We start from the raw sequence: 27,642 nt of genomic DNA, 5'->3' as shown, positions 1-27,642 counted from the left end.
GGGCTTAAGTTAGTCGGCTCGCAGGGTAAACACACTCCTTCTCCAATCAGAACCGTGCCCTTTGCCCAGCTCCTCCAGTCGCCGGGTCAGAGCATCGGAAGGAGGCGGGACTAGCAGGAGTCCACGGCCTATGCCAAGCAGGTGAGGGGCCAAACCTCGGAGGCCTCTCGCCCCCTCTAATTACCGTCCGGAGCCGTCAGGGGACCTGAGAAGGCGAGTGGCGCATGCGCATAGTGGGGCAGCGGGAGGGCTAGGAGCGCGAGTGCAAGGGGGCGTGGCGCGCGCCCCCCGTTGCCCCCTCCCCATGCTTTAGGGGTCGAGGGCAGGCTTCGCAAAGGCTGCTGGGACCCGGGTGGGCTGGGTGGAGCCTAGCGTAGTGCAAAGTTGTTTTTGGGTCGTGTTATGTTTGTGCGCCCATTGAGTCCTAGACGTTTGCTACGTGCTTTTTGGTTTATACACGCTTTTGTAACTTTGGGAAGAAGTTTCACAGCTATGCAGTTCGTGAAACATAGTAATTAACTAGTGCACGTTAATTAAATCCATAAACTGATGTACTCTTTACCCCAATATTATAGATGACACCGAATTTATAAGCAAGAGACAGAAAGTAAACTGCACACACCATTTCTCAGAATCCCAAACTTGTACTTTTAGGCTACCGGAGACAAAGAGGAACCCTTGAACCTAGCTATTTTAGCCAGGCGTGAGCTCGCAACCCTGAGATCAAGACCTGAGCTAGTATCAAGAGTTGGATGTTTAACTAACTGAGCCACCCAGGCGCCCCTGAACCTAGTTAAAAGTAAAAGACCATTGTTTTCTTTAACTCTTGCTACTCACCCACTCTTCCTCTCCATTCACCCTCCGTTCTTGTCTTTTCCAAAATCAGGGAATGTGGGTTTTCGTAATTCTTAGGTTCAGTCCCTGTCGACCAGTCCCTGTAGCTGATAACCTTTTAAAACGCATTTTTGAGGGGCGCTGGGGTGGCTCAAAAATAAAATAAAAAAAAAAAAAAAACACAAAACACCACGCATTTTTGAGGGGAAAAAGATGCTTGCAATGTGTGATTTCTGTGGATGTAGCCTCCGAGTCATTAAACCATCTCCACAGCAAAGAGTGACTTTAAATTTTTGATTTTGAGTGTTTTAAAGCAAAAAGACAAGTAATATGTGGAAAGTAGAGAGAAGAGGGGAGTGGGTCATGGGTAGACAAATGAATGAAAAGCATTGGAAGTGAAAGGATTTCTAAGCCCAGAGATTTTCAAACCATAGTCCTGGGCCCCTCCAAAAGGTCTTCCTTTCAGCATTTCAAGCCCTAACCTCCCACCCTAAACAGAAGAGAGTGTAATAGTAGCCTCTCTGGATTTGGGGACTAGCCTGTGTAAGGTAGCCAGCTCATCAAAGAGGGAGATTTCTTTGATGGCTCAGAGTTCCTCTAAAACATAAATGCAAATCTTGCATTCCACTCCAAAGTATATCCATATTTTACTATAAATATCTTTTTATGAGGTAAAATGAACATGCAATTAAATGTACAGGTCTTAAATGTTAAATAAATTTTGACAATTGGATGTACCTATGTAATCACCACCCAAAATAAAAATGACGTTTTAAACTACCTGTCAAGTGAAATTGACATTCCAGAAATATGCAAAGTGTTCTTTGTGTGGCTTTGGGTAGTCCTGTTTTTTGTCTCCTGTCTCTGAGAAGCATCGACCCCAAGCTCCTCTATCATGTAGGATTGTTTATATTAGTACCTATGTGACAGTCTCGACTCCCATTGCATCAGAATCATTTGGAAAACTTTTTTAAAATACAATTGCTTGGGCCCTACACTGTATTTTCTAAATCAGTGTGTTAGAACAAGTTAGGCACCTATATTTTTTTAAAGCTGCTACGTTATTTTGATTTGCAGCCTGTCTTGGAACCACTAGCTCTATACCTCTGCTAGAGGCATCAGTTAACAATTAAATGTGTGATTACCTGTTACCAGAGTAATACTGTTGATTAGTTTGGATTCACAGGTTCAAGGCTAGTTTGACATTGGCACCACAGACTGTGTAGATGGTTAGTCAGTTGGTGGGCCTTGTGTCTACTTCTGTGTCAAAAGAATCACGAGCAAAAGCGCTCTGTATGAAGTGTGGTGAAAACTATACTATGAACTGGAACAGATCCCCTGAATTCACATTAACTGGTTTTGCAAAAAAGGGTAAATTCTCAGCTGACTGGATTTTGTCCTTTAGCAAAGGGAAAAGTCAATGAGACTGTTTAAACTTGCTTTAACCTTTATATCTTTGGTTCAGGGTACAGCGTTCCACTGCTCACTTGGTCTGATGATTGAGCAGAAGTGATGATGGTCCTCCTCCGCAGGATTAGCCAGCACTGGGAGCAACTCCTTTCAATCCAACTGTGATTATAGGATTCTTCCGTGATTTACCCAAGGTCCTTCCATGCAGACTTTGTAAGCATTAACCATATTCTTTATTACTTTCATTGGTGGTAGACATGGAATTTTATTTGTTGGATGTTTTATTGGAATTTTTTGTTTGCTTTTATTTGTCCATGGAAGGAGGTCAAAGAAGGAATGAGTCTAATTTTTTTAAAAGACAAGGCTAATGTAATGATAATATGCTCTCTAAACAGGAGAGACAGTCATCAAAGTGTACAACTAAAGTAACCTGAGTCTGTTGGGAGGAACAGGGAGAGAGAGTCAATATCCCCTTCATTAGGGAGGGCCTGTGTTTCCTCCAGCAACCTGGGGTTTTTGGAGGAGGCCTATTTAGACATTAATCCAGTATATCAGGAGGGAGTTTATCAGCCTCATCAGTGGCCAGACACATTCTGCAAGAGGTCCTTAGATCAGGTCCTGATTTAGGGCCATTCAAGGCTGAACATAGGGTACCTCATGTTTCCTACCAGAAGAGATCTGGTAGATCATACTGAGGCCATGCAGTGTTAGAAAAGAAGATCAGTTCTTTCTTAAATTTTGCAATCCCAAATTGTTTCTAGTGGGTTAAAAGGCATGCCATGGGAAAGTCCTTGGGAACCGAAGAAGCCTAGAGAAGGTCCATTATCAAAAATCGCTCCTGGCTCCTGGGTGGTGTCCCACACAGGATATGTCGGGGGTTCCGGGTGTTCAAGTGACTGGAGGCATCCCTCCAACAAAATCACCATTGATCACCGTCCCTGCTGTAAAGTAAAGGCCCCATAGGAGGGATTGCCTGTGTCCCCTCGCTTCCCCATTGCATTCTAGACTACAAGTGGGTGCCGGTGAATTGACCAAAATACCATGCCCTGCCGTGCTGTGAAGAACCTGCCATTTCTAACCCATGGAAAACACCAGAAAAGTTTTATAAGGGGAAATTACCCAATTTAGTAACTTCATTAACTAATAGGGAACATTGATGAAAAACAGTAAAATAGAAATCCATCATGATCTAAGCAACATTCCAACACGTGTAGTCCTTACAGCCGACTTCCCTAGGAAATGGTCCCCAATGGGATTTTGATTCAATCAGGTACTAGTTTCTGGCCTGAAGCGGCTAGACCCAGAGATGTGAAGGGGATCACATTAGACCAATGAGGAAGAAACCTCACATGGGAGTCTTAAGATTGGCAGGCGTCCTTGTGACTTAGGAGGCTGTCTCAAGCCTAAGGACAGGAATAAAGAAAAACAAACAAAAGGACAGGAATAAAGAGAGGGCCTCAAGTTTCTGGGTCTTACTACCATTCTGGCTGGGGTACTAACTTCTAGCCAAAAGGCAGGCTTTTCCCTCCCCAAAGAGTCCCTCCCCAAAGAGTCCCCAAAGAGTCCCTCCCCAAAGGGCTAGAGGATTGCAGTCTGAGCAATCGACATGAAAGTGTTTGAGTAAGAGCCAGCACACTCCTTGAAAAGCCTCTGAAATGAAAGTAAAGGCAAGAGAAGAGGAATTACTCTACTCTTCAAGTTTGCACCGAGGCTCAGAGTTCCGATGAAAAGACTCGAGCCCCAGGTTGGGCGCCAGAGTGATGAAATTTGGAAGAGGTTTGGGTTCAAGAGCGAATGGCTAAGAATTCTTGACACGTTTTTGGTGTAAGTGATTTTATGAAAGCATGGGGACAGGACCCATGGGCTGGAAGAGCTGCCCCGGGATTGTGAGGAGTGACTGATCACATACTTTTAAGTTTGGGGGGGGGGCGGGATAGAGATAAAGTAAGTTCCTAAGGAATTTTGAAGCAAGGCTTTTAGGACCTTGGGGGAGGGGCTAGCTGCTGTTAAGATAAGGTTATTTTTACTCTTTAATAAAACATAAACATGAAGGCATTAAGGCGGTCATGAGTCCCTTGAGGAGGGTCACACTGTGCATGTCTCAGGGATCCATCAGTGGGCTGCAAGCTGTACAGAGATTTAATTTAATTTAAGCTGCATTTCTCTTGCCTTTGTTCTCATTGGCTTCTAAAGGTTATAGTAACTCCCGAGGCCCCCAAATTAGGATAGTGTGTTTTAATTTCAGTAAACTAACAACGACACTAAAAATCCTTGTGATTATTTAAAGCACATAACACCAGCTGCACCTGTGAGAAATTATTTCACAAACATATTTTATCAAGATGGAAAGTGATTATCAAATGAAGAAATGAATTAGGGTTATTTGTGATATATTATAGAATGGCTGAAAAGAAAGGAAAATTGGCTGAAATAAAAGAAGAGAAAACTGAAACCAAGTATCTTAAATACCATCAAAAGGCAAGCAACAATAACAAAAACGGGAAATCTATGTAGAACACTATTTTTAAAACCAACATTGAAAACTACAACACGAAATGTGCTGGGAGAAATACATTAACATGAACAGCAGAAAATAAAATATATGATAAAATGGTTCTTTGAGTAAAATAGGTTAAATTGATTTTGTTTGCCTCTAGCTAAATTTATGGACTGCAAAGTACCAAAGTTCAGAAATAGGCTTGAACCAAAACCAGTGGAAAGCAGTTTTATTATTGAGGTGTCAGGGTCAGGTTGAAGTCCTCTTAGCAGGGGCCTGGCGCTGGGAATTTTTCCCAGTTGTCCTGGGACCTAGAGAAAGTTTGGGTTTCTGCCCTTGGCTTGGATGGGCAAGCACCTTTGGTCCACATTTTAGTGGCCAACCAGACCCAGAGCTGGATCCGGAAGCACCCCCGGGAAACTGAAGAAACATTATGTCCCTCTTTTAGCCTATCTTCATCCATTGTGTGTTTGGTTGTGGTTTTGTTTTTGTTTTTGCTTTTTTTAATTTAAATTGAGGGTAGTTTGGCATCAGCGATCATTAAATCACTAAGAAACATGTTTACTTCGTGTAAAGTGCACCAGAGATGGTATAACTGTATGTCATGCTCTGAGGACATGAGAGATTGATCTGAAAGGGCTTAGAAACCGTACTCTGGTATTTCTCCGTATGACAGAACGCCACACTGCGGGGCGGCCCCTAGGGGAGGGGGCAGCAGCTCTCACCTAGGAAACATGGTACCTGTGGTTAAATGTTTCTGTTTTCGTGTTTCTTCTGTGTGGCCATTAGCCTTCATTACAGCCGCTTCCTTTCGCTTTTTAAATTGTACCAAACATGATCCATTTGCTGTGTCAGCAAAACAAAGAATCCACTCTAGGGCAGAATCTCTGACTGATTCCCAGGGTTCTGAGTTGAACCGCTGGGGTGTAACCCAGGTGAGGGACAGCTTCACGATGAAGAGCTTAAGCTCTTTAACTTCTTTCCGTATCATAAGCTTTGAGTTCTTTGGAGCTGACCTGTGATTTATTGTTTTAGTCACTTTAAAATGTGTCTATATTTAACATTTATGACATTTTTCAGACACATGAATAGGAACAGGGATTGACACATACATATGTACCAAGCCCTGAGCTTAAGAAATACATGAAAATGGGGCACCTGGGTGGCTCAGTTGCTTAAGTGTCTGCCTTCGGCTCAGGTCATGTCCTGGGATCGAGCCCCACGTTGGGCTCCCTGCTCAGTGGAGAGTCTGCTTCTCCCTCTCCCTCTCCCTCTCTCCCCACTCCTGCTCTCTAGCTCTCTCTCTCTCAAATAAATAAACAAAATCTTTTAAAAAAACCTCCCAGAGTATCCGTTGTCCATTATGGTATAGTTCATTCTCATCCATAATGTCACCTCTGACATCCATCAAGTTTCCATATATATATATGGTCTGTCTCTGGAATCTGCTGTTTTTACATCCCAACACCAATCCTACACTATCTTAATTTCTATATTTTTAAAATAAGTCTTACGTTGGTAGGACAGTCCTTCTACTCTGTTCTTTTGAAACCGTCTTGTCTATTGTAATTAGTGTCCTATGTTGGTATAACAGATAACCACAAACTTAAAGTAAAACAACATAAATTTATTATCTTAGTTCAGAAGTCTGAAATGGATCTCCCTGGGATAATAAAGTATCGGCAGGATTGCATTCCTTTCTGGAGGCCTTTAAGAGAGAATCTGTGTCTTGTTCCTTCTAGCTTCTAGAGCTTTCCATTCTTGGCTCCATTTTCAAGGGGAGCAATATCAGGCCAAAACCTGTCTGTTTCTCCTTCTTATACTTCTTTCGCTCATAAAGACACTGGTGATTGCGTTGAGCCTACCCACATAATCCAGGATGATCTCTCCATTTTATAGTCAGCTCTTCAGCAACTTTAATTCCCCTTTGCCATATAACCCAACATACATGTTCTGGGGATTAGGATGTGAACATCTTTTTTTTTTTTTTTTAAGTTAGGCAATTTTTTAAAAAGATATTATTTATTTATTTGACAGAGAGAGAGCACAAGCAGGGGGAGCGGCAAGCAAAGGGAGAGGGAGGAAACAGGCTTCCCGCTGAACAGGGAGCCTGATGCGGGGCTCAATCCCAGGACTCTGGGATCATGACGTGAGCCGAAGGCAGACACTTAACCAACTGAGCCACCCAGGCACCCCAGGATGTGAACATCTTTAAAGGGCCATTATTCTGCCTACCAGATCTATTCTTGGCCTTATTCTCTTTCATACATGTTATAGAATCAGTTTATCAAGTTCCATGAAATACTCCTTGGGATTTCAAATGGAATTATATTGAATTTGTAGATTAATTGGGATAGAACAATGTCTTTATATTATTGAGTCTTTATATTATTTGAGTCTATGCCACAAGCATATCTCTCCATTTATTTTTCCTTAATGTCTTTCCATAAAAATAGTTCATTATACTTATTCTATTTATTCCTAAGTACCTTGCTTTTTATTTATTTGCATTTTCTAGTTTTAGGGGGCCTCTGTATTAGAATGCAATTAATTTTCATATGTTGGTCTTAAATCTAAGTATTTTACTGTATTTTCTTACTAATTTGCTTATAGAATCTCTTGGGTTTCTTTGTAGATAATCATATCATCAATGGAAGTTTGGCTTTCCGGTATTCTACCTGGCAAAGCTTGATCTTACTCAAGGTGGTGACACAGCATTTTTATTGTATTTATTTATTTGAGAGAGAGAGAGAGCACACGAGCAGTGGTGCAGAATAAACAGGTTCCCTGATAAGCTGGGAGCCCGATGTGGGACTCGATCCCAGGACCCCAGCATCATGACCTGAGCTGGAGGCAGTCGCTTAGCCAACCGAGCCACCCAGGCGCCCAGTAATGCAGCGTTCTTGCCAGCCTTCCTTGTAGCTGGGAGCGCTCGCGAGTCCCTTGGGGGCCAGAGCAGTTTAAATGAAGTCACTGGGCAGGGCTTTAGGGAAAGCTGATTGTTCTGACAGATACCCTCTTAGTTCTTCCCCCAGCGTCAGCCTAGTGGACTTGGGTATTGGAGTTGGGGTAGTCTCGTAGAGAGCCTGTGCCTCGGATTGTGAACTTCACAAGTTCACAGGATGGCGAGAGGAGGCCTGAGGTGGGTATTTGCCCTTCCTTGGGGTTAGTAAGGCTCTGATACAACCTTAATCGGTTAGTTCAGGTGAAACAGTTTCTCCTGAGGGCAGGCCGTGTGAAGAACAGAATGCTCTCGCTACTTTCCCCTTCTCCGTGCCAGAAACACGAGATTTCTTCCCAGTGCTCACCGTGAGAACCTGGTAGAGCTCCTGGAGGAAAAACTCACCAAAGCCTGGCCCTCATGAAGTGTTTAACTCTCTGGCTGATCCGCCTGGAGCCTCCAAAGTTTGTCAGTTACAGTTTAAGTTTTCCTGTGCTAGTCCTTGTTCCCAGGGAGGTTGCTGCTCCAGTTAAGTGGTGATCCTCTGAGTCTACCTGTCTGTCTCTCTAATTTTGACCTCAGTTCTCTGAAATCATTATGACTTTTTGGTTTTCAGATCGTTCAGGTTTTGGCTTATTAATAATAGGATGGCTACTGCTAGGCTCCTTGTATGCCAAACTATACACCAGAAGTCTCAGCTGTCTATTTTTTTTCTTATGTTTTTCATTTATTGGCAAAACAGGGTAACGTTGAAGAAAACATTTTAAATCCCCATAAGATGACCTGCCATGCTTTTGTTAATTCACATTCTTTTCCAGTCTTTGTTCACATGTGTACATGTTTTATTTAGCTATTCTCATTGTAAATATAGAAACATTTTTATGTCTATTTAGCACGTCTTAAATATGGTCCATCATCAGAGTCTTCATTACTGTCTTTTCAGTGTTTGCTTAATGTTCCACCTGGTTTATACACATTAATTTTCATAACTTTGTTCATATTGAATATTGTTTGTTTCTAACTTTCACCTGTTGGGAGTCATTCTTCTGTTTTAGCTGGCGTCCATTTATTGAACACTAAGTACTTTACATCAGATATTTTCTTTTTTTTTTTTTTTTTAAAGATTTTATTCATTTATTTGACAGAGAGACAGCGAGAGAGGGAATACAAGAGGGGTAGGGGGGGCGGGAGAGGGAGAAGGAGCCTTCCGCCGAGCAGGGAGCCCGATGCGGGGCTCGATCCCAGGACTTCGGGATCACGACCAGAACCGAAGGCAGACGCTTAACGACTGAGCCACCCAGGTGCCCCTACATCAGATATTTTCATTTCTGACTTAGAGATGAAGAAACGGAAGCTTAGTTATTACAAATAACCTACTCAAGGTTATGAAATGAGTAAATCAGAGCCAGGATTTGAACTTGGATATGTTGAAACTCAAAAGCCTGTATTCTTTACTTCCATGGTATGCTGTCATTTCAACTAACTTGTTTTTGGAATAACTCCTAAGATAAAGTTCCAGAAGTAGACTTTACAGAGAAGTAATTCATAAAAGGAATTCTCAACCTTTTTTTCCCCCAGTAAAAAATTGCTATTCATTATCACTTTACTAGTTTACCTTAATTTTTTTTCAAATTTAATACCTTGGAATAGTACCAGTTAATGTTTATTTTGTACATAAGTTTAAAATCTTTCAGTGTTTGTTTATGATTGTTTTCTTCTCATTTAAATGTGTTCCTGTTCATTGCCTGTTTATAACTGTTGTCTTGATGTTTATATTTTCCATATAAATTTTTGTCAATCTGTTTCTTCTATTATGTTAACTGAGCTTCAAATTTTAGAAAGTGGTTTAATCAAGTATCTGATATCAGATTCTAATTTATGCCAGTTTTCCTATCATTCAATAGTTAACTCTTGATTTTGAGTTTATTTTTGTATATGGCCTAAGATGTTTAAACTTAATTCCAAATTGCTTGTAATTCAGGGTGCCTGGGTGGCTCAGTCGGTTAAGCATCTGCCTTTGGCTCAGGTCATGATCCCAGCATCCTGGGATTGAGTCCCACATCGGGCTCCTTGCTCAGGAGGGAACCTGCTACTCCCTCTCCCTCTCCTCTCTAAAATAAATAAATAAAATCTTTTTAAAAAATTGCTTGTAATTCAGTCATCCCAATGTCACTTATTCAATCAAATGCTTCCTCCCATTGTTTTGAGTGCAGTAACATAAAAAGAATGTAGGCTTTTGGACAAAATCCATTTGGGTTAAATCCTCGCTCTGGATATTGGTCCCCTTCAAGTTTAGGAGTAATCTCTTTCCGAAGAAGTGCTAGACTCTTCTCTGCTTTGCCTCTAGTGCTGAGGAATGTAGCACCAGCCTATCATGGAAGAGTCTGAGACCTTCCCATTCAACTCCACACTTCCGCCAGCCTCAGAAAGCCCTGCGCTTGGAAGACTTGGACCCTCATGCCAAGTAAAGCTGCAGGACATAGGAGGGCCAGTCGGAGGTCTGCCCTCCAGCAGGTCTGGAGGGCATCAGGCAACGGGACTTGGGTTAGTAACCAGTATGCAGCTGTGGCTGGGCTGGGACCTTTGCCAGAGGCACACATGTAATTACCGATCTAACCAAAGCAGAAGAAAACAAACCCCCTCGGTGCCTCCAGGAAGAGAGAGAAAGGTGGAGATGCTGACCATTTCTCTATACCTTTGCCATACCATGGGTGGAGAAGACAGCCAAGTTAGTGAATAGGCTGGAAGGTCACTGTCATTCTTGACTGTGCACTGCCCTCTAACTGAATACGACTGACCACCTGCCTATGCTGTGGGTCACCCACACGTTCCCACCATGCTCGTGTCAAGAGTATCCTCTCTAGGGGCGCCTGGGTGGCTCAGTCGTTAAGCGTCTGCCTTCGGCTCGGGGCATGATCCCAGGGTCCTGAGATCGAGCCCCGCCTCGGGCTCCCTCCTCGGCGGGAAGCCTGCTTCTCCCTCTCCCACTCCCCCTGCTTGTGTTCCCTCTCTTGCTGTGTCTCTCTCTGTCAAATAAATAAAATCTTAAAAACAACAACAACAACAACAAAAAGAGTATCCTCCCTAGATACTCAGGACCCATAGCATTTGGACCCATTTGCCCGCCTTTTGCTTTCTCTCTTGGTGATCTTGACTGTGCCTCCTCCAAATATATACTTCCTGGCTTCTCCACAGGAGAAAGTAAGTGGACTTTGGCATGTTTTTGTCTAGTGCTGCGTTTTGCTTTAGCTTTTGTTGTTGTTTCTTTCACATTTCCTACTATCATTCATTTTCAGTGTTTCCAGGCTATTTTATGAAGGATTGTTCTTTTGCCTTGGGGAACCTGGTTCCCTGTCTGTAGCACTCCTCCCATTGTTCTTCATGGTCTGCATCCAGGGCATCGCCACCATCATGTTGGTCCTGGGATCTGGTTTTTCACTCCTGAGCACTGGCACCTAAGAGCACAGGGGGGATGGACTTATGGTGATGTTTAACCCGCTCCAGCCTTAGAGATGTTGTGTCCAGACACTTAATGATCACAAAGAGCCTTTCCATTGCCCACATTCCTGAGCACATCTCCCTGGAAAAATTTGACCTGTGGTTTTGGGACATCATGTTTTCCATGCACTGGGTGTGTTTCTCCTAGATGTCCAGCCTTCAGGTCTTCATGGTCTAGAAGGTGGTTCCTCCAATGACTCTAGTTTCCAACAAGGAAATGGAGGAGAAACTTCCCAAGGGCTTTGAAAAACAATGTCATGCTGACAGTCATTGAGGCTCATTTCAGAGAAATTGATGATCATTCTTGGAGGATGAAGAAGGGGAAGCCTCACTGGAAGCTATAAATACTCCAGAAGAGCGGAGTGGCTGCAAGTGGCCCCGTCATCCTTTTCTCTGAAGACTGACTGGCAGCAGAGGAAGCCTTCTCTGGCTCTTTCCTTGCTCCCCGGTCAACTCGGGACCACAGTTTAAGACTTCCATCCTCAGTGATTCAGTTTTGACCCCTAAGCATTTCAGATAACGTTTCTGAGAAGGAAACTGACACATTTTTGCGGAACATAGGAGATTTTTCAGATTACCTATGTATTTATCTATAAATGTATAATTTAAATGTAGAGATGGCTTCTCTATTTATATTACAAAATATCTATCTGTTGCCCTTGTTTTATTCTTTTAAAATCAGGACCTTTATTTAAACAAAGGAAAACCAGTAACAACCTGGTTTTACGATGATGTTCCTGTTAAGACTAAGGACAAGCACTGAATCCTTGAGCTGACATGGACCTAATTGTTTGGGGGAGGTTTTTTTCCTTTGGTTTGAGCATTTAAATACTTTGCTGCTTATTTTCACTAAATATGGTGGAAACACTTGGAAATCAGCCCAAATTCTATCCGCCCTATTGGGGAGGCACCCGGGAAATAAAGGTGATGGTTCAGACTCATGTCTTTGACGTGAGGGAAAGATAGGAGTCAGAATATGGGATCTCTGTGCCTTTAACTTCTAGCCCAGCGACATTCCGAGTGTGACCCCATGCTGGAAGGATCAGCATCAGCGTCAGCTAGGAATTTGTTAGAAAATGCAGATTCTCAGGCCCGGGCCTACACTGGCTGAATCAAAACTTCTGGGCATGGGGGCACAGGGATCTGTGTGGGCCAGCCCTCCAGGTGACTCTGAAGGCATGCTCGCATTCAATAGCTCCCTGCTGTGGTCTGACCACCTGGAATCTCCCCTGTGAGTGCTACTGTGAATCTCTTATTTCTGCCGCAGCTAAATTGAAGTCTGCCCAGTGGTCTTTGAAGGTTTGATAAATGGCCCCAGTTCTTCAACATGTGCTAGGAGGGCTGGACCAGGAGCCAGGGGACCTGGTTTCCACTCTATTGTCACTACTAACTAGTGCTGGAGTTTTCCCTCGCCATGAGAATAGAACTTTACTGTTTGCTTTCGCTGCTTTATGCAACAGGAAAATAAACTGAAATAATGGATGTTAAAATGATTTGAAAATATTAGCATGTAACATGTAAAATGCAATGTGGCGTCGATATGAAATGTTGTCCTTATAGATCCCTTAACTCGGCTAGATTTCCCCGTTCATTGTGCTGCCTGTCACTGTGTGGATGGGCTGTGTCACTCTGCACATCCAATCACACCCTGTGGAGTGTACCACTGTGAGAGAAGAAATCGCAACAAATTTAGAACTTGTGAATACAGAAGATGCCCTAGGTCCTGGGAGCATGGCGAATAAAAAACAGCTTTCATGAGGCCCACATCTGGGAAAATCTATTTTTTTTTCTGTTTTTCCACTGTAAAAGAGATAGATGAAGTGTTATAAATGAAAAGGAGAAGGAACGGAGGAAAAACACCGTACATTTACTGCCTAACAATCACTTTGCTCTGTGTTACTGAAGAGCAAACCGACCTGGGCTGATGATCCTCAGTTTGTCCACACGGTGGCAGTGGTGCATCTGTAGACTCCGTCTCCGCTGGGGCTCTTTCTGTCCACCCAAGAAAATGAGCAATGTGTTGCATGGAGCACTGAGTGCTCTATGCAACAATGAATCATGGAACACTACATCAAAAACTAATGATGTACTGTATGGTGACTAACATAACATAATAAAATTAAATTAAATTTAAAAAAAAGAAAGTGCCTTCTTGCATTAAACACCTGGGCATTTCAGGGAGAAGTTTTATTTGACTTAAATTATGAAGGTATTTCCCATTTGAGGAAAAGCGATGATTTATAGTTAGGTTCAAGTGTCATGATCCTTCAGTTGCTCGTTTGGTGTCCTAAGATAAACTAGTCAACGAGACAGAAATAGGCCCTCATCAAAGGTCTGGTCCAAAGTTACACTTCTGTATGTCACTCTCTTTTTTTAAAATAATAGGTGGAATTTTTTAAAAAGTGAAATCACAACTTAGCAGGTCAGTTCAGAGGACCGGGTAATTTATTCGCTGTTTTGAGTTCAGGTTTGACTCTTGACGTTATCATCACTTGCCACTCACAAGTGTTTACACTTGACATTTCCGATGGAGCCATCAAAAGTCTTGTCAGTGGATACGTTTGCATAAAACTGTCCAAGCTAAAACTGCTGTGGGGCTTCCTATTCCAGGGGCCAGTCATGGATGAGCTCACAACTAGCAGCAGCAGATGGGGAGAACCAGAAAACAAGAGGCTTTCTAGGAAATAAAAGGTCTCTTTTGGGATTTCTTTAAATTGAGATTCTGTAAATTAGGTGGAGATTGGACATTATTTCTCCTTATGTAAAAGAATCTAGACAAGGATATCACGACCTTCATGAGAATAAATTTTAAACCATTTGGAACCTTACAATGTCTTTGGGGGCATTCTGTCAGATACACACAGAAACATAGACCGTGCTGGTTCCTTAACGACTTGGCAGGTCCCTCCGGCTTTGTTCCACAGGATATGCCATTTCCTTTGCTTTTTCCTGCCTCCTTTCCCAGTCATGGGACTTTTATTCTCCCTGACAAGTAAAGAATGACAAGATCTTTTATGAAAATGATCAATAGTTCTATATATAAATTTCTAAATGTGTATACCTGCCTCTGAAATTATCTTATTAAGAGCATCTTAATAATAATCCTTTCATTTTATTGCAAAAGATACTATTGTAATAATATGGCAAGGAAGGAAATACAGCTAGTTGTCAAGATGAATCACTTAGCAGGGTGGAAATAAAAGTTCATGTGTATAAAAATAACTGGTGATTGACATGTTACCAAATTTCCACAAAATAGATTGCCATGTAATTTAGACTTTGATTTCTTTCTCTCACTGATCACAAGAATCTTCCTGACCAGGATTAGGGTCAGAGGAATATTTTTCATGGGGGGAAATGAGAAGCAGGGTCTTCTCTGGGGCAGTTAAAAGATCAGGATGCGTGCTTAAAGATGTCACTCCAGCAAATCTCTCCGCACCCTGTCAATGAGTTCCTGCCTCCTGGATCATGCCTATTGGCATGCTATAAGGTCTGTGGCTTTTCCTCTGCGTGAAGTGGGGAGTCACTGGGAGACTTTGAGCAGAGGAGTGTCGTGATTGACTTACACTTGAACTGGATCTCATGGGCTGTTCCAGCAGGAGGAGAATGGAGAGGACAGGGCAAGTGCAGGGAGGTGTGAGAGACCAGGGAGTGGGGCCTGCTATTTCTCTCTCTGACTCCATTTTTTGCTGCCTTCCTCTGCCCTGGGCTCCAGCCCACTGCTCTCCTTGCTGTTTCTTGAAGCCACTCAGCAAGTTCCCACTTGGACCTTCTGACCCAGCCGTTCTCTCTGCCTGGAACACTCCCCGCAGGCATCCACATGGCCTCCTCTCTCACCTTTGGCAGACCTCACTGAGGCCTTTCGTGTTTAAAATTGTCCCCCACCCAGGCCAGGCCCTCCCTGGCCCCTTCCCTGCCTTTATTTCTCCTCTGCACTTGCTGCCGTCTGACATCCTAGGGATTGATTTGATTGTGGCCCATCTCCCCATCCATCCTGAGGGGGGGCTAGCTGAGGAAGGGCCGGCTTGCTCAGGGCTGTACCCCGACACCTCTGCCTGCATCTGGCTCACAGTCGGGGGTGTCATGGATGTCTGAAGTGAGCACCCTCCTGGCTCTGCTGTTTCCTGGCAGGGGGATTCGGGGCACCCCGTGGGCCCGTGCCCCCATCTCAGAGGGTTGTGGTAAGCCGAGTGGACCAACCAGGGTAGGGAGGCACACTGTCACCTAGATGGGGCCTTCGCGCCAGCCTGTCCTGCAGCTTGAGCTTCCATGTCAAATGCCCTCCAATGGAAGAGGGTGTGTATCTACCTCTTCAGGCTGAGCATACACCTCTACTCACCATTTTGTTTACGGTCCAGGTCCTGGACCAGCTCTAAAGAGAGATCTGTTGCTGGGTTTCCAAGAACACCAGGACTTCCAGAACCTTCTTGTTCTCAGGGATCCCCCACACCCCAGCCCGCCTGTGCTTTCTGTTGTGAGCCAGCCCCTGGTAACCCCTGGAAACCAGGTCTGGATGATGATGTCCTGCTCCATGAGAACTGCCCCCCCCCCACCTGGTATGCCCTTCGAAGTCCCTTCCTTGGGCCTTGTTTGTTTTTTTCTGAGACATTTGTGCAGTGCCAAATAAAGAGGGAAAGCCGGCATTAGCCAATTTGGTTCAACTGGCTGCTATTTCCCCACTCTTCAGGAAGGGCAAACTGTTGTAGCTATTTTTATTATAATTACTCCTTCTCTCCTAGCTCATTAAGCTTGCTTCTTTCAAGCCTGAATACCTGGTAGAATCTGCCTAACCTCTTATTATCGACCCACCTTTGTTCACACACAAATGATTGCCATTTACAGCTCTCCTACCAGGCACCTTTTGTAAATAATCTAAATTTTATTTTCTCAAAACAGAAAGAAATGTGGTATGTTGCTGGCTCCACAGTTTCCTGGTTTCACTATGTGGCAGGTCCTGAGACTTTAAACACATGTTCTCTGTCCCCAGGTAAATCGGTGACACACCGCTCTTAGTTGAGAACGGGGACGCTCTGGGCCCCAGGACCTCCTCACCTGGCTCCACCGGGCACTGGTTCGCACCACTCTCCCCACCCCCAGCCTCAGTCTCCCCACCTCTTAGTGAGGCCATTGCCTAATGCTTGAGAAATACAGGGAATGTGTCTTTGAACATGAAGCCGCCCTCCCAGGCCACTCCCCATTATCATCATTATGGAGCCAGAGGGGGAATGGATACTAGATTTCGAGACTGTTAAAATTATTCCTTGCTGGTCTTCAGAGGCAAAACTCAGATAAGAGAGCTTATCAATTATACTTTTGTTTCTTACTCAAAAACTCATGACTGCTTACTCAAAGGCGCCTTGTTCTAATCTTCAGACATTGTTCAGTGTCCCAGATGAATGGCAACAAGTCCCGGGGTTTGGTATGTGGTGCACTTTTTCCCTGGGACGAGAAGTAACAGTGTGAGAGAGGCAGGCAGGACGGGCCCTCCTCCGCCTGAGAAGCGTTTGCTTTTGCAAGGATCCCGACTGAGCATCCCTCGTCCTTGTTCCGTTGTTGAAAATACTTGTGGCTATTTTTGTTTCTGGAACTTTTAAGAGCAAAATAAGAGGAAATGTGCGGCCTGGAGAGTTTGGTTTTAAAATGCAAACACGGGAGTTATGAGTCAGACTTGGACAGGGTGTCTCTGTCTTTTTAAAAAGCAGTGATAGGATTCCTTGATTCGTCTCTGTTATCTTGATGTTTAATCCGGATTCCTGGGCACTTGGTCAGCCCCAGAACCTCTCCACAGAGCAAGCGGCCTGGCCTTGGCACAGCCCCTGGAGAATCTGCGTGTCGGGGGGAGGGCATCCAGCCGGGAGGCCAGGCTGCTTTTCAAGGCGGAATTGGACTATTTGCTGTAACACACAACTATTAGAAATAAAAACTCCTGTTCTTGGGAAAAACGGCAAGAAGTGTCATTGTCAGTGTCCTAATTTACTTCTAATCTCTTATGGTAGCACCTACAAAGCGGAGTTTACTTTCTAGAAAAGTCTAGTATATTTTCTAGAAAATTATAGCTTATTTTCTAGAAAATTGCATTTTATCACTGCAGAAGGATTTTATTTCCAAGCGATTAGGCTTTGGAGCAAGAGTTCTGGAATTGCAGATAGAGGTTGGGAAGGTGATGATGTGCACTGATAATTGTAAATTCAGGGAGGAGGAAAAAAGTGCTTTGATTGGGAGACTTCTTTTTACCTTCCCATAGCAGAGAGTAGATCCTGGCATTTAAGGAGAAGTCAGCAGCTTCTCTGCACCAAATAAAGAATGCTGTGCTAAGAAGGACTTACCCTTTATATTCATTACTGACCAAAGAAAGGCTGGGAGAATTTTAATCCATGGGATTTTTATGGCCAGGAAAGCCGAGCTGTGTTATCGGGATCACGACGATCAGAGCTGGTGTAGATGGCCGACGTGCTTGTGTGTAGAGAGGGCAGGTGGTGGGATGTGGACTATGTCCCAGAATTATGTAAAATAAACACAGTAATCATTCTTGCCTAAAACTTCAGTGCATGTCTAGGAAGGCGAGTGGTAACATGCTGGCGTTTTGCTGAACCCTAGGTAAGAAAATCGTGGCAAACACTGGGTCTGTTTTGGAAACGTTCTAAAACCAGATTCACACCGCAAGCCATTTTAAATGTAGCTCGCTACGTGTTTGGAGAGAAACACATACTTTTATTAGGCACATGAAACAAATCTTTGCGCTGCAGTATCAGGTGGGTAGGTTTAATTGCTGGGACTAAAAAATCACAGCTGCAAAAGTTACATTCTTGGCAGGATTCTTTACTCAGCTGTTTTCCCCTTGCCTCCTTACTTTCCAGATTTACGGTCTGCGTTATGTCTGGGGCCGGCCTCCAGCTTGTTTTTTTTCTCTGCGGCTATTCCGTGGTTGCCCTGGGAGTCCACGCCGAGGAGCCCCGCGTGGCCGGTCACCATGAGGCTGAACACTACATGGCCGCCGTGTACGAGCACCAGTTGATCTTGACTCCCGACCCTCTGGCTCTCATGAGCCGCCAGCAGGCCTTGGAGCTGATGAATCAGAACCTCGACATCTATGAACAGCAAGTGATGATTGCAGCCCAAAAGGCAAGAAATGCTCCAGGGTGGACCCCCACCAGCTTGTCTAGGAGAACAGGGCAGCTCGGTCGGTGGTTCCTGCAGCCCCTCTGGAAAATTAGTGCAGTTGGTAAAGCGGAGCAGGAGTAGTCAGTTGGCCAGGGACTCGCGACTCAGTGGTCCATGCATCAGCCCGCCGGGGCAGCCCTCGGGAGCCTGTGAGAAGTGCAGAATTTGGGTACCGCCCCCGACCTGCTGAGTCAATCCATCCATCGACATTATACCCCAGGTGCTGCTTTTCCTCTCATGTCCGAGAAGCCCGGAGTAGATCCCTGGTTCTCAATGTGGCTGTGCAGAGGCGGATTGCTTGCGTAGTGGGTGCCTGGGTCTCATACCCGCAGAGTCGCGCAAGGGGTAGGGGAGGGGGTTGTGGGCTGGGCACTGGGATTTTTTTTAAGGCTCTCCAGTGGATTCCCATGCACAGAAAAATCTGGAAACTACCAGGCATGAGGGTCTCTGATGCTCTCTGAGGCACTGAAAATAGTAGGCATCTGCAGGACTGTTGTTTGCCACCTTCAGATTATTTGGGGCTTGTTTCTGGTCCCTGTTCCAGACCACGAACAGGCTGAGAACTCAGTGCAGACATGACGGAGATGGACAAAGGGCGGTCGGTGCCAGCCTTTGTGAAGGCTTCCTGCTTGGCCCACATGTGCCATTCCCGCCAGGAAGGGTGGGGCGCAGGGGGAAATGTGGGTGCCAGATGTGACCGCAAGAAAGTGCCCTGTTGGGAAACCCATAACCAGAGGGAAGTTTGGACTCTCACCTGGTGCTGGGGAGCCCAAGCGCTGCTGCATGAGGAGGCCCTGCCCTGCCTGACAGGAGGTAAAGCCCATGTGAGCACAACCTCCCTCGTCCATGAGCCTCGAGGCCAGAACGGGTGAGGCCAGCAGGCCCGGCCCCAAGCAGTCCTGTCTTTGTTCAGGGCGGTCAGGGTTGCTGGGACAGCCACTCTCTAGTGCTGCATTTTAAAATTCTAACCCATTATGTGTGTGTGTGTGTGTGTAAAATTATAGGCTATTTTTAAAAAGTATACACACTTATAAAATATTGGAAGGGAACTTAAAGACCTGGTCCAGCTGCTTCTGATGGGAGACACTCCTCTCTTGTTCAAAGCCCCACATCCAGTATCTCCTTGAACGCCTTCTGTAGCCCAGCACTCACTGTCTCATGAGAGAGTGGGGACTTCTGTTCAACGAACAGTCGGCCTCCCTGCAGCTGCCTCCCATCCTTCTGTCCTCCGAGCTAAACAGAGCCGACTGAGGGCCTTACTGCAGCGCGCCCGTCTTCCTCAGATTTGAGGATGGCCGTCATGACCCAGCCCCCCACCCCCAAACCCGGCATCTCTCCCCCAGGCTATATAGCCCTTCCACCAAAGACTTTCCAGATTCTCTGTGTGCCCAGAGCTGTGGAAAGTTCTCCCTAGTCTGTCTGACGAGGGCAGGGTGCAGGAGGTCTAGCACCGTTCCCGTGTGAGACGTTGTCCCCAGAGAACTGTTGGTAGACACCTCGCACTGTGGATTCATAAGGCATTTGCTGTCCACTCACACCCCTGAGCCTTTTTCACACACACAGACACACATGCTGCCAATTGCCATCCTGTACTTACGAAGTTCATGTCTTTAACCTGAGCGCCTGACTTCACATTTATGCTGTGAAATGTCATCATTCCAGCCTGTCGGGCTATTTGGGGATCTTTACTGACATCCTACCTATCAGTTGCCTTCACGTCATTCACACATTTGATACACACCTCACTGATGTCTTTGCTGAAGTCAGTGTAAAAGAATCCCAGGCTGTGTCCTCAGACCTCTGGATGACACAGATCCACTCCAGAGCATTCCGTGCAGAGGAGGTTACTTGCACGGCGCTGAAACCTCAACCTCCTCTTGCTTCTCCATCCTGTCCATAAGACTGTTCTAAGACATTTGCAAATGCCGTACTGAACCCCAGAGACCGCGACTGTTTCCCTGCCTTTCGATAACCTGCCCCCGAAGGAAACCTATGCCGTGTTCTTGTTGAACCCAGGCCGGCTGCAAGGCATCGTCCCTTCTGTGTGGTCCAAGGGCAGGGATGAAGCTGTTGATCTGATCATTTTTAGTGCTTACAGACAGCTCGGCTCCCTTGTGTGGTTGTATGTGTCAAAGCACCTTCTAAGACATGCTGATGCCAACCCTGTGTGAAACGCTTCTATCAGACTTGCTGGAAGCCAGGGGCTCCTGAACAAGCCAACCAAAGTATTTCTCTCTCGGTAGAGAGATTTCTGGGGAAGGACAAGAGTCCAACTTAAGATATTAGGCTGGCCAGTCAACTGCATTGGTGGCAGTCTTAATGAGTTCTTGATCTCCTCGAGGTCTTTCAGAAAATTGCTCATTTATCAGGAGTGCTAATTGCTTTCTAGATGCAGTGGTAATCACATCAGACCCCAAGTTCTGCCCTGGCTCAGGTTTGGTTCCTCTTCTCATTTCTGGAAAATATGTATTCAGGAAATGCAATTTAACCTTAGTATTAATCTAATATGTATACATAATTTAAGTGCTATTGTCCAAGGGAACCATTCAATGTTCTCAGAGTTTTGTTTTTAATAAAGGAAAACATTTGTCCAAGTATAATTTTCAAGAAGTTAAAAACATGACTCTAATACAAATATAGGATGGCCGTGGGTCAACACTGTCATTTAATTCATTGATTAATAAAGAAATCAGTAAGATGGTAAAGCTGGTCAAAAGAGCATTTGAGGAACAGAAGGGTATTAGTCAAATGAATGTTGAAATGAATTTGCGAATCAATACAAAACTGGCTAAAATCCTACAGGGCAATGCAATTATCATCTTTGAGGTGATCATCTATTAAATAACAAAGCCAAACAGTGATACATTCACTAGATAAATAATCCTTGAGCCTGTTAAACAGTACCCTAGCATGTGTTAGAAAGGCAGACATTCTTCATCTTGCTTCATTTCCCAGTTTGCAATGACTTTGCTTTACAAGGTGCTATAAGATGACCAATCTCACAGTCTCCTGGAAGGAGTATATACTTGCATCATCTCTCTGGAAAGCTGTTTGACAGTGTAAAGAACTGAAAACTCTTCATATCCTTGAGCCAGTATTTTCACTTATAAGACTTCATTTTAAAGAAATAATCAGAGATCCAAAGACTTGTGAACAGCACTCATTCAGTGTTTTGAGCCCCCTGAATGCAGACGCTCACCATAAGTTGGGAACAAAACAGACAGATGTCCACTGATAAAGGATGAATCGGGTGGCCTCTTAAATAGAATGTGGCCATTGCAAATGATATTTCTGAAGGTACCTGTGTAGTCTTGACGTTCTAGGTAGCGAGAAAAGTCAAGATGGAAAACATGTCTTGTTTTATTATTTATAATAAATACTTATTATCTCAATTATACAGAGAAAAAATGAAAAACTAAACTAATATTAACTAATATTTTGTTTTCTGAGTTTCCTACAGTTAAACTTTCGAAGCTTTTTTAACCAGAAAAAATATAAAGTTTGCAGTGCATTCCAGAAATAAGTGACTCAAAGTGCCTCTTATTTTAGATTATTCATACCTTCTCTGCCTTCCTCCTCCACCTTTCACATTGACATTTTAAGCTGTAAGTGGAGAGCAGCAGCAGAAGGCGGCCCTGATGATGAGAGCTGAGGGCACCCCACTTGTTTGGATTTCATTAGGTTACTGCAGACGTCACAGGCACCCCGGGCTATCACTGTCAGGGAGCCTAGGGTGTCTCCAGGTGTGGGACAAAGGCTGTGTGGTGGTTAGAATTCTGAAGGGAGCCTCCTCATTCCCAGTTGGAGAACTACAAGTCAGAGCAAATCCTTATTTCTATGCCGAAATCAACACACTAGACTTCTACCCACCAGCCCAGTGGGTCCCAAACTTGGCTGCACATTAGAGTCACCGGGGAGGGTCCCCTGGGTGGCTCCATCGGTTAAGCGTCCAACTGAGGTCATGATCTCAGGGTCGTGAGATCGATCCCTGCATTGGGCTCCCTGCTCAGCGTGGAGTTTGCTTGGTATTCTTTCTCTCCCTCAGCCTCTGCCCTTCCCCCTGCTCTCGCTTTCAAAATAAATAAATAAAAGCTTAAAAAAAGAAAAGAATCACCTGGGGACCTTTTGACAGTCAAATGAAGCAGACTTTTTAGGAGTGGGACCCAGCATCGCCCCTGCACAATGTTTTATTCAGAAGGAAGGGCCCCATCCGATTAAGATGCACAATGAGTGGAAACCACGGGACTGGAGACACCCCCTCTGTGACGAAGCCCAGAATCGGAGTCCTTTGAACTGTGTCCCATCCTCCCCTGCACTATCAGGAACTCCACACCCCTCCTGACCGTCTGCTTGGCAAATGCCCGCTTTCTGCTCCCTTTTCACTCATTCCCTCCTTCTCTGACACGACCTCAGGTACGGTTAATGGTTGTTTCTAAAGCCCTGTGTTCCCTCACCATTAGGCCGAGACGGCTTCCCCGAGACTAAAATCCCTGAGGAGAGTCCAGCCGCCCTCATTATAGCTCTGGTTCCTGGCACAGAACAGCTGCTTGATGGCTGTCAGACGAGTGAATGAAAGAGTGAACAAATGAAAGAAGGGGGGCTTCCTGTTCTCTGATAGCGATACTTTGATGTTTTTGACTTACAGGGCGTACAGATTATAGTGTTTCCAGAAGATGGCATTCATGGATTCAACTTTACAAGAACATCTGTTTACCCGTTTTTGGACTTCATGCCATCTCCCCGGTTGGTCAGGTGGAACCCGTGCCTGGAGCCCCACCGATTCAATGACACGGAGGTACGTGAGGGTCCCAGGCCTTCTCCTCAGTAGGCTGAAGGCGTGAAGAGATGAATCAAGCCAGGGGCCAAAAGCCAAGCATGTTAAATGAGACTGAAAGGAGACCCTAGGATCCTAAAACAGAAACCCGGACTCCCCAAACTCTCTGCGCTACATATTCATTCAGTTAAAGAATGTCTGGTACTATGGGGCCTTTACTCATCTCTGGATTGTTCTATTAATTACACAAGAAATACATGAATATACACTTAGAAAACAAACGAATCACATCAGAATTAAAAAAAAAAAAATGAAAGCCCATCTTTACACACACCCCACCCATCACCCTACTGCTCTTCCTACAGAAACTGCCATCAACAGTTTGATGTGCATCCAACTATATTCTTTTCTACACATTTCGTAGTTATTGACATCCCCCTTTTAGCATGCTATGTGCTTTTTATTTTTTTATTTTTTTTTTAAAGATTTTATTTATTTGAGAGAGAGAGTGAGAGAGAGAAAGAGCACAAGAGGGGGGAGCGGGAGAGGGAGAAGCAGACTCCCTGCTGAGCAGGTAGCCCGATGCGGGACTCGATCCCGGGACTCCAGGATCATGACCTGAGCCGAAGGCAGTCGCTTAACCAACTGAGCCACCCAGGCGCCCTGCTATGTGCTTTTTAAACAACTCTTGCTATTATGTTGCAATGAATATCCTTGTACACATATTTTCGTAAGTATGTCAAAGTTTTTCTGTGAGATTCCTAGAAATGGAATTTCTCAGCTACAGAATATGCACATTTTAAATTATTTTGAAGAGTACCAAGTTTCCCTTTCAAAAAATCTTTATTTCACTTTACTTCCCAAGTAATAGTCTGAGTGCCTGTTTTCCCACCTTTTGGTCAATGCAAGATAGAATAATCTTTTGAATTTTTGCCAATCTCATGAAGGGTCAAGGTGATATTATCTTAATTTGCATTTCATCATTACTAATCTGGTTGAGTATCTTCTCAGATGTTCATATTTGTTCTTCTATGAATCACCTCTTCATATCCTGTGCACATTTTCTGCAGTGTTTTTTTTACTGATTTATGATAGCCATTTATATATTATAGACACAATACAGGTACTTTTCTATTTTAAGATTATAAGACAAAGGCAGGATTTAAAAAATTCATTCATTTATACTGTCTTTTTTTCTTTAGGTCCTCCAGCGCCTGAGTTGTATGGCCATCAAGGGAGATATGTTCGTGGTGGCCAATCTCGGGACGAAGCAGCCTTGTCATAGCAATGACCCCGGGTGCCCAAAGGATGGAAGATACCAGTTTAACACGAATGTCGTGTTCAGCAATAATGGAACCCTTGTTGACCGCTACCGCAAACACAACCTCTACTTTGAGGCAGCTTTTGATGCCCCTCTCAAAGTGGATCACATCATCTTTGATACGCCCTTTGCTGGCAAATTTGGCATCTTCACCTGCTTTGATATATTGTTCTTCGACCCTGCCATTATTCTCCTCAGAGACTCTGAGGTGAAGCACATCGTGTACCCAACTGCCTGGATGAACCAGCTCCCGCTCTTGGCAGCCATTCAGATTCAGAGAGCTTTTGCCATCGCTTTTGGCATCAACTTTCTAGCTGCTAACATCCACCACCCATCTCTGGGGATGACCGGAAGTGGTATACACAGCCCTCTGAAGTCCTTTTGGCACCATGACATGGAAGGCTCCGGAGGTCATCTTATAATTGCACAAGTAGCCAAAAATCCACTGGGTCTCATTGGTACAGAGAATGCCACGGAGAAAATGGACCCATCCCATAGTAAGTTTTTAGAACTTTTGGCAGGCGATCCATACTGTGAAAAGGATGCTCAGGAAGTCCACTGTGACAGAGCTACTGAATGGAACATGAACGCTCCTCCCACATTTCACTCTGAGATGATGTATGATCATTTCACCCTGGTCCCTGTGTGGGGAAGGGAAGGGTACCTCCGTGTCTGTGCAAATGGCCTCTGCTGTCATTTGCTTTACCAGAGGCCTACTTTGTCCAAGGAGCTGTACGCCCTGGGGGTCTTTGATGGTCTTCACACTGTGCATGGCACTTACTACGTTCAAGCTTGCGCCCTGGTCAAGTGTGGGGGTCTTGGCTTTGACACCTGTGGGCAGGAGATCACAGAGGCCACAGGGAGATTTGAGTTTCACCTGTGGGGGAACTTCAGTACTTCCTATGTCTTTCCTCTGCTTCTTACCTCAGGGATGACCCTGGAAACCCCTGATCAGTTTGGCTGGGAGAATGACTACTCTTTCCTGAGGAAGAGAGGGCTGTCTTCGGGCCTGGTGACGGCAGCTCTATACGGGCGGCTGTATGAGAGGGACTAGGAAGGTGCAGGGTGGGCGGCCCTGCACTCGCCCAGGCTGCAGCTCACAAGCCCTGGCACCGCCTCTCTGGCCCAGAGCCCATCGTGGGAGCCGTGGGATGAAGGAGGAGAGGCTGATCCCCCCAGTGTCTCTTCCTCTCCCATGTGAATTAATGAGTCTTTTCTGGTATTCTCTGCTCACATTTATCATTTCCAAGCCACGTCTTCCTCCAGCAAATCTCTCATTTCACAATTGGTTTTAAGAGCTAAAACAAAAATAAATGCCAGTTTATATTTTACACATCCACAAAGCGGTGGGTCTTGGGTGTGTTTTCCTCGTTCTTGTTGTCGATCAAGCGACACCTGGGACATGCAAGTATCTCAAGCCTCAAACACTGTCTAAGGTAAGAAACAAACTCTCAAAGCCAGAGCTGTATTAGAAATGGCTGCGTGGGTCCTTTTCCATTCTGGATGAACAGAATTCTATCCAGATGAAATGGTAATGCCAGAGCTATCGGCAACATCAGAAATGCGGATCTTGAAGCAGCTTTTAAAAATAGAAGGCAAGTTTTCCTTCCATCTGTCTTTCTGTCAATAAATGGAATGTGTCAGGCAGGACTCATAATAACTGGAAAGAAAGAGCACAGTGCCCCCGAGAGAGAGAGAGAGAGAGAGAGAGAGCAAGAGCGCGAGAGCATGAGAGGGAGGAGGCTGGAAAGAAGTGCTGAAGAGAGGGGCAGCAGTGGGAAAGTAGGAGTAAGAGGATTCTTTCTGTGCAACATGTCTCATGCAGGGATTCCAGGGACCTATAAATCATGCTAACTTTCGGCAAGAGCCATCCAGTTGCCCAACTGTGCAGGCTGGAATGATGTGGGTGTGATTCCATGCGCAGTCCCCAGAGGGCCTGCCCTTTGAGAGAGGCATTCCACCTCTTGAAGAAAAGTTGCAAGAACTGCCATGGAGGTCGGCCCACTGTGATTCATTCATTTAGTCACGCAACAGGTGTTTTCGGAGAGCCCACCAGGTACAGAGCAAGGCCCTGCCTCAGTATGAGTTCCAGATGCAAAACCATATAATCAGTGAGGGAAGACTTTTTTTTTTTAATTTTTTTTTTTTTAGATTTTATTTGCGAGAGAGAGAACGAGAGACAGAGAGCATGAGAGGGAGTGAGAGAGGGAGGAGGGTCAGAGGGAGAAGCAGACTCCCTGCCGAGCAGGGAGCCCGATGTGGGACTCGATCCTGGGACTCCAGGATCATGACCTGAGCCGAAGGCAGTTGCTTAACCAACTGAGCCACCCAGGCACCCGAGGGAAGACATTTTTAGGCCACTAATTTCTTTTTTTTTTCTTTTGTGCTTGATTTTTTTTTTTTTTTTTAAGATTTTATTTATTTGAGAGACAGAGCACGGGGGGTGGGGGGAGGGGCGGAGGGAGAGGGAGCAGCAGACTCCCGCTGAGCAGGGAGCACAACGTGGGGCTCCATCCCAGGGCCCTGGGATCATGTCTAGGCCACTAATTTCTGTATTATTTGTATCCAACATTTCAAAGTCATTTTGACTCAAGGCCTAGTAACTGTTTCAGATGATTTTTAAGTGGGAAAATAGATAATTTTTAATTTTTTTTTTAAAGATCTTATTTGACAGAGAGAGACACAGTGAGAGAGGGAACACAAGCAGGGGGAGTGGGAGAGGGAGAAGCAGGCTTCCTGCTGAGCAGGGAGCTCAATGCGGGGCTCCATCCCAGGACCCTGGGATCATGACCTGAGCTGAAGGCAGACGCGTAACGACTGAGCCACCCAGGCGCCCCGAAAATAGATAATTTTTTTTTTTAAGATTTTATTTATTTGAAAGAGAGAGTGAGAGAGAGAGAGAGAGCACAAGAGGCGGGAGCGGGAGAGGGAGAAGCAGACTCCCTGCCGAGCAGGGAGCCCGATGCGGGACTCGATCCAGGGACTCCAGGATCATGACCTGAGCCGAAGGCAGTCGCTTAACCAACTGAGCCACCCAGGCGCCCGAAAATAGATAATTTTTAAAGAAGATGGATAATTAGCCTGCTGTGATTTGCCCCTTCCATGTTGTGGCTAGTTTCCTCCTTTAATTAGGTGTTTAAAGCAGTCTGTGCATACATATAACATACAAAGTAAGAAATGGGACTCCTTCTGCATCCTCCTGCAGT

The 27,642-nt window shown here is 45.0% G+C and overlaps 1 protein-coding gene and 1 long non-coding RNA gene across 5 annotated transcripts; one reads left to right on the top strand and one right to left on the bottom strand.

The window, feature by feature from the left end:
• Positions 1–102: 102 nt before the first annotated feature.
• On the top strand, positions 103–25,779 carry BTD (biotinidase). Of its 4 annotated transcripts, none has more exons than XM_031040653.2 (5): positions 103–213; positions 2,300–2,457; positions 18,038–18,302; positions 22,987–23,136; positions 24,318–25,779. In XM_031040653.2, exons 2-5 carry the CDS (start codon positions 2,447–2,449, stop codon positions 25,488–25,490), a joined length of 1,599 nt encoding a protein of 532 aa, XP_030896513.1. In that variant the 5' UTR covers positions 103–213; positions 2,300–2,446; the 3' UTR covers positions 25,491–25,779. The 4 variants fall into 4 exon arrangements, with proteins under 4 accessions (XP_030896513.1, XP_006744786.1, XP_081658104.1 ...); XM_006744723.3 differs by having other exon boundaries at positions 120–141; XM_081801978.1 differs by lacking the exons at positions 103–213; positions 2,300–2,457 and adding an exon at positions 14,499–14,670.
• On the bottom strand, positions 17,871–22,991 carry LOC145716857 (uncharacterized). Its single transcript, XR_014139804.1, has 2 exons — positions 19,939–22,991; positions 17,871–18,488 (listed from the first exon to the last, which is right to left on the bottom strand). It is a non-coding gene; the product is annotated as an uncharacterized LOC145716857 (long non-coding RNA).
• Positions 25,780–27,642: the final 1,863 nt, after the last annotated feature.

Source organism: Leptonychotes weddellii, chromosome 1 (genome assembly GCF_054177405.1).
Source record: "Leptonychotes weddellii isolate Sample4059 chromosome 1, ASM5417740v2, whole genome shotgun sequence".
Lineage (NCBI taxonomy): Eukaryota > Metazoa > Chordata > Mammalia > Carnivora > Phocidae > Leptonychotes > Leptonychotes weddellii.
This window is presented reverse-complemented; position numbering and strand designations above follow the sequence as displayed.

Excerpts from the sequence above, each read along its gene's own strand:
- BTD (XM_081801978.1), top strand. The coding sequence starts at position 14,627 with ATGAGTTCCTGCCTCCTGGATCATGCCTATTGGCATGCTATAAG. Across the intron at positions 14,671-18,037 it reads GCCTATTGGCATGCTATAAG|ATTTACGGTCTGCGTTATGT; the intron begins GTCTGTGGCTTT and ends CTTACTTTCCAG. Across the intron at positions 18,303-22,986 it reads TGATGATTGCAGCCCAAAAG|GGCGTACAGATTATAGTGTT; the intron begins GCAAGAAATGCT and ends TTTGACTTACAG.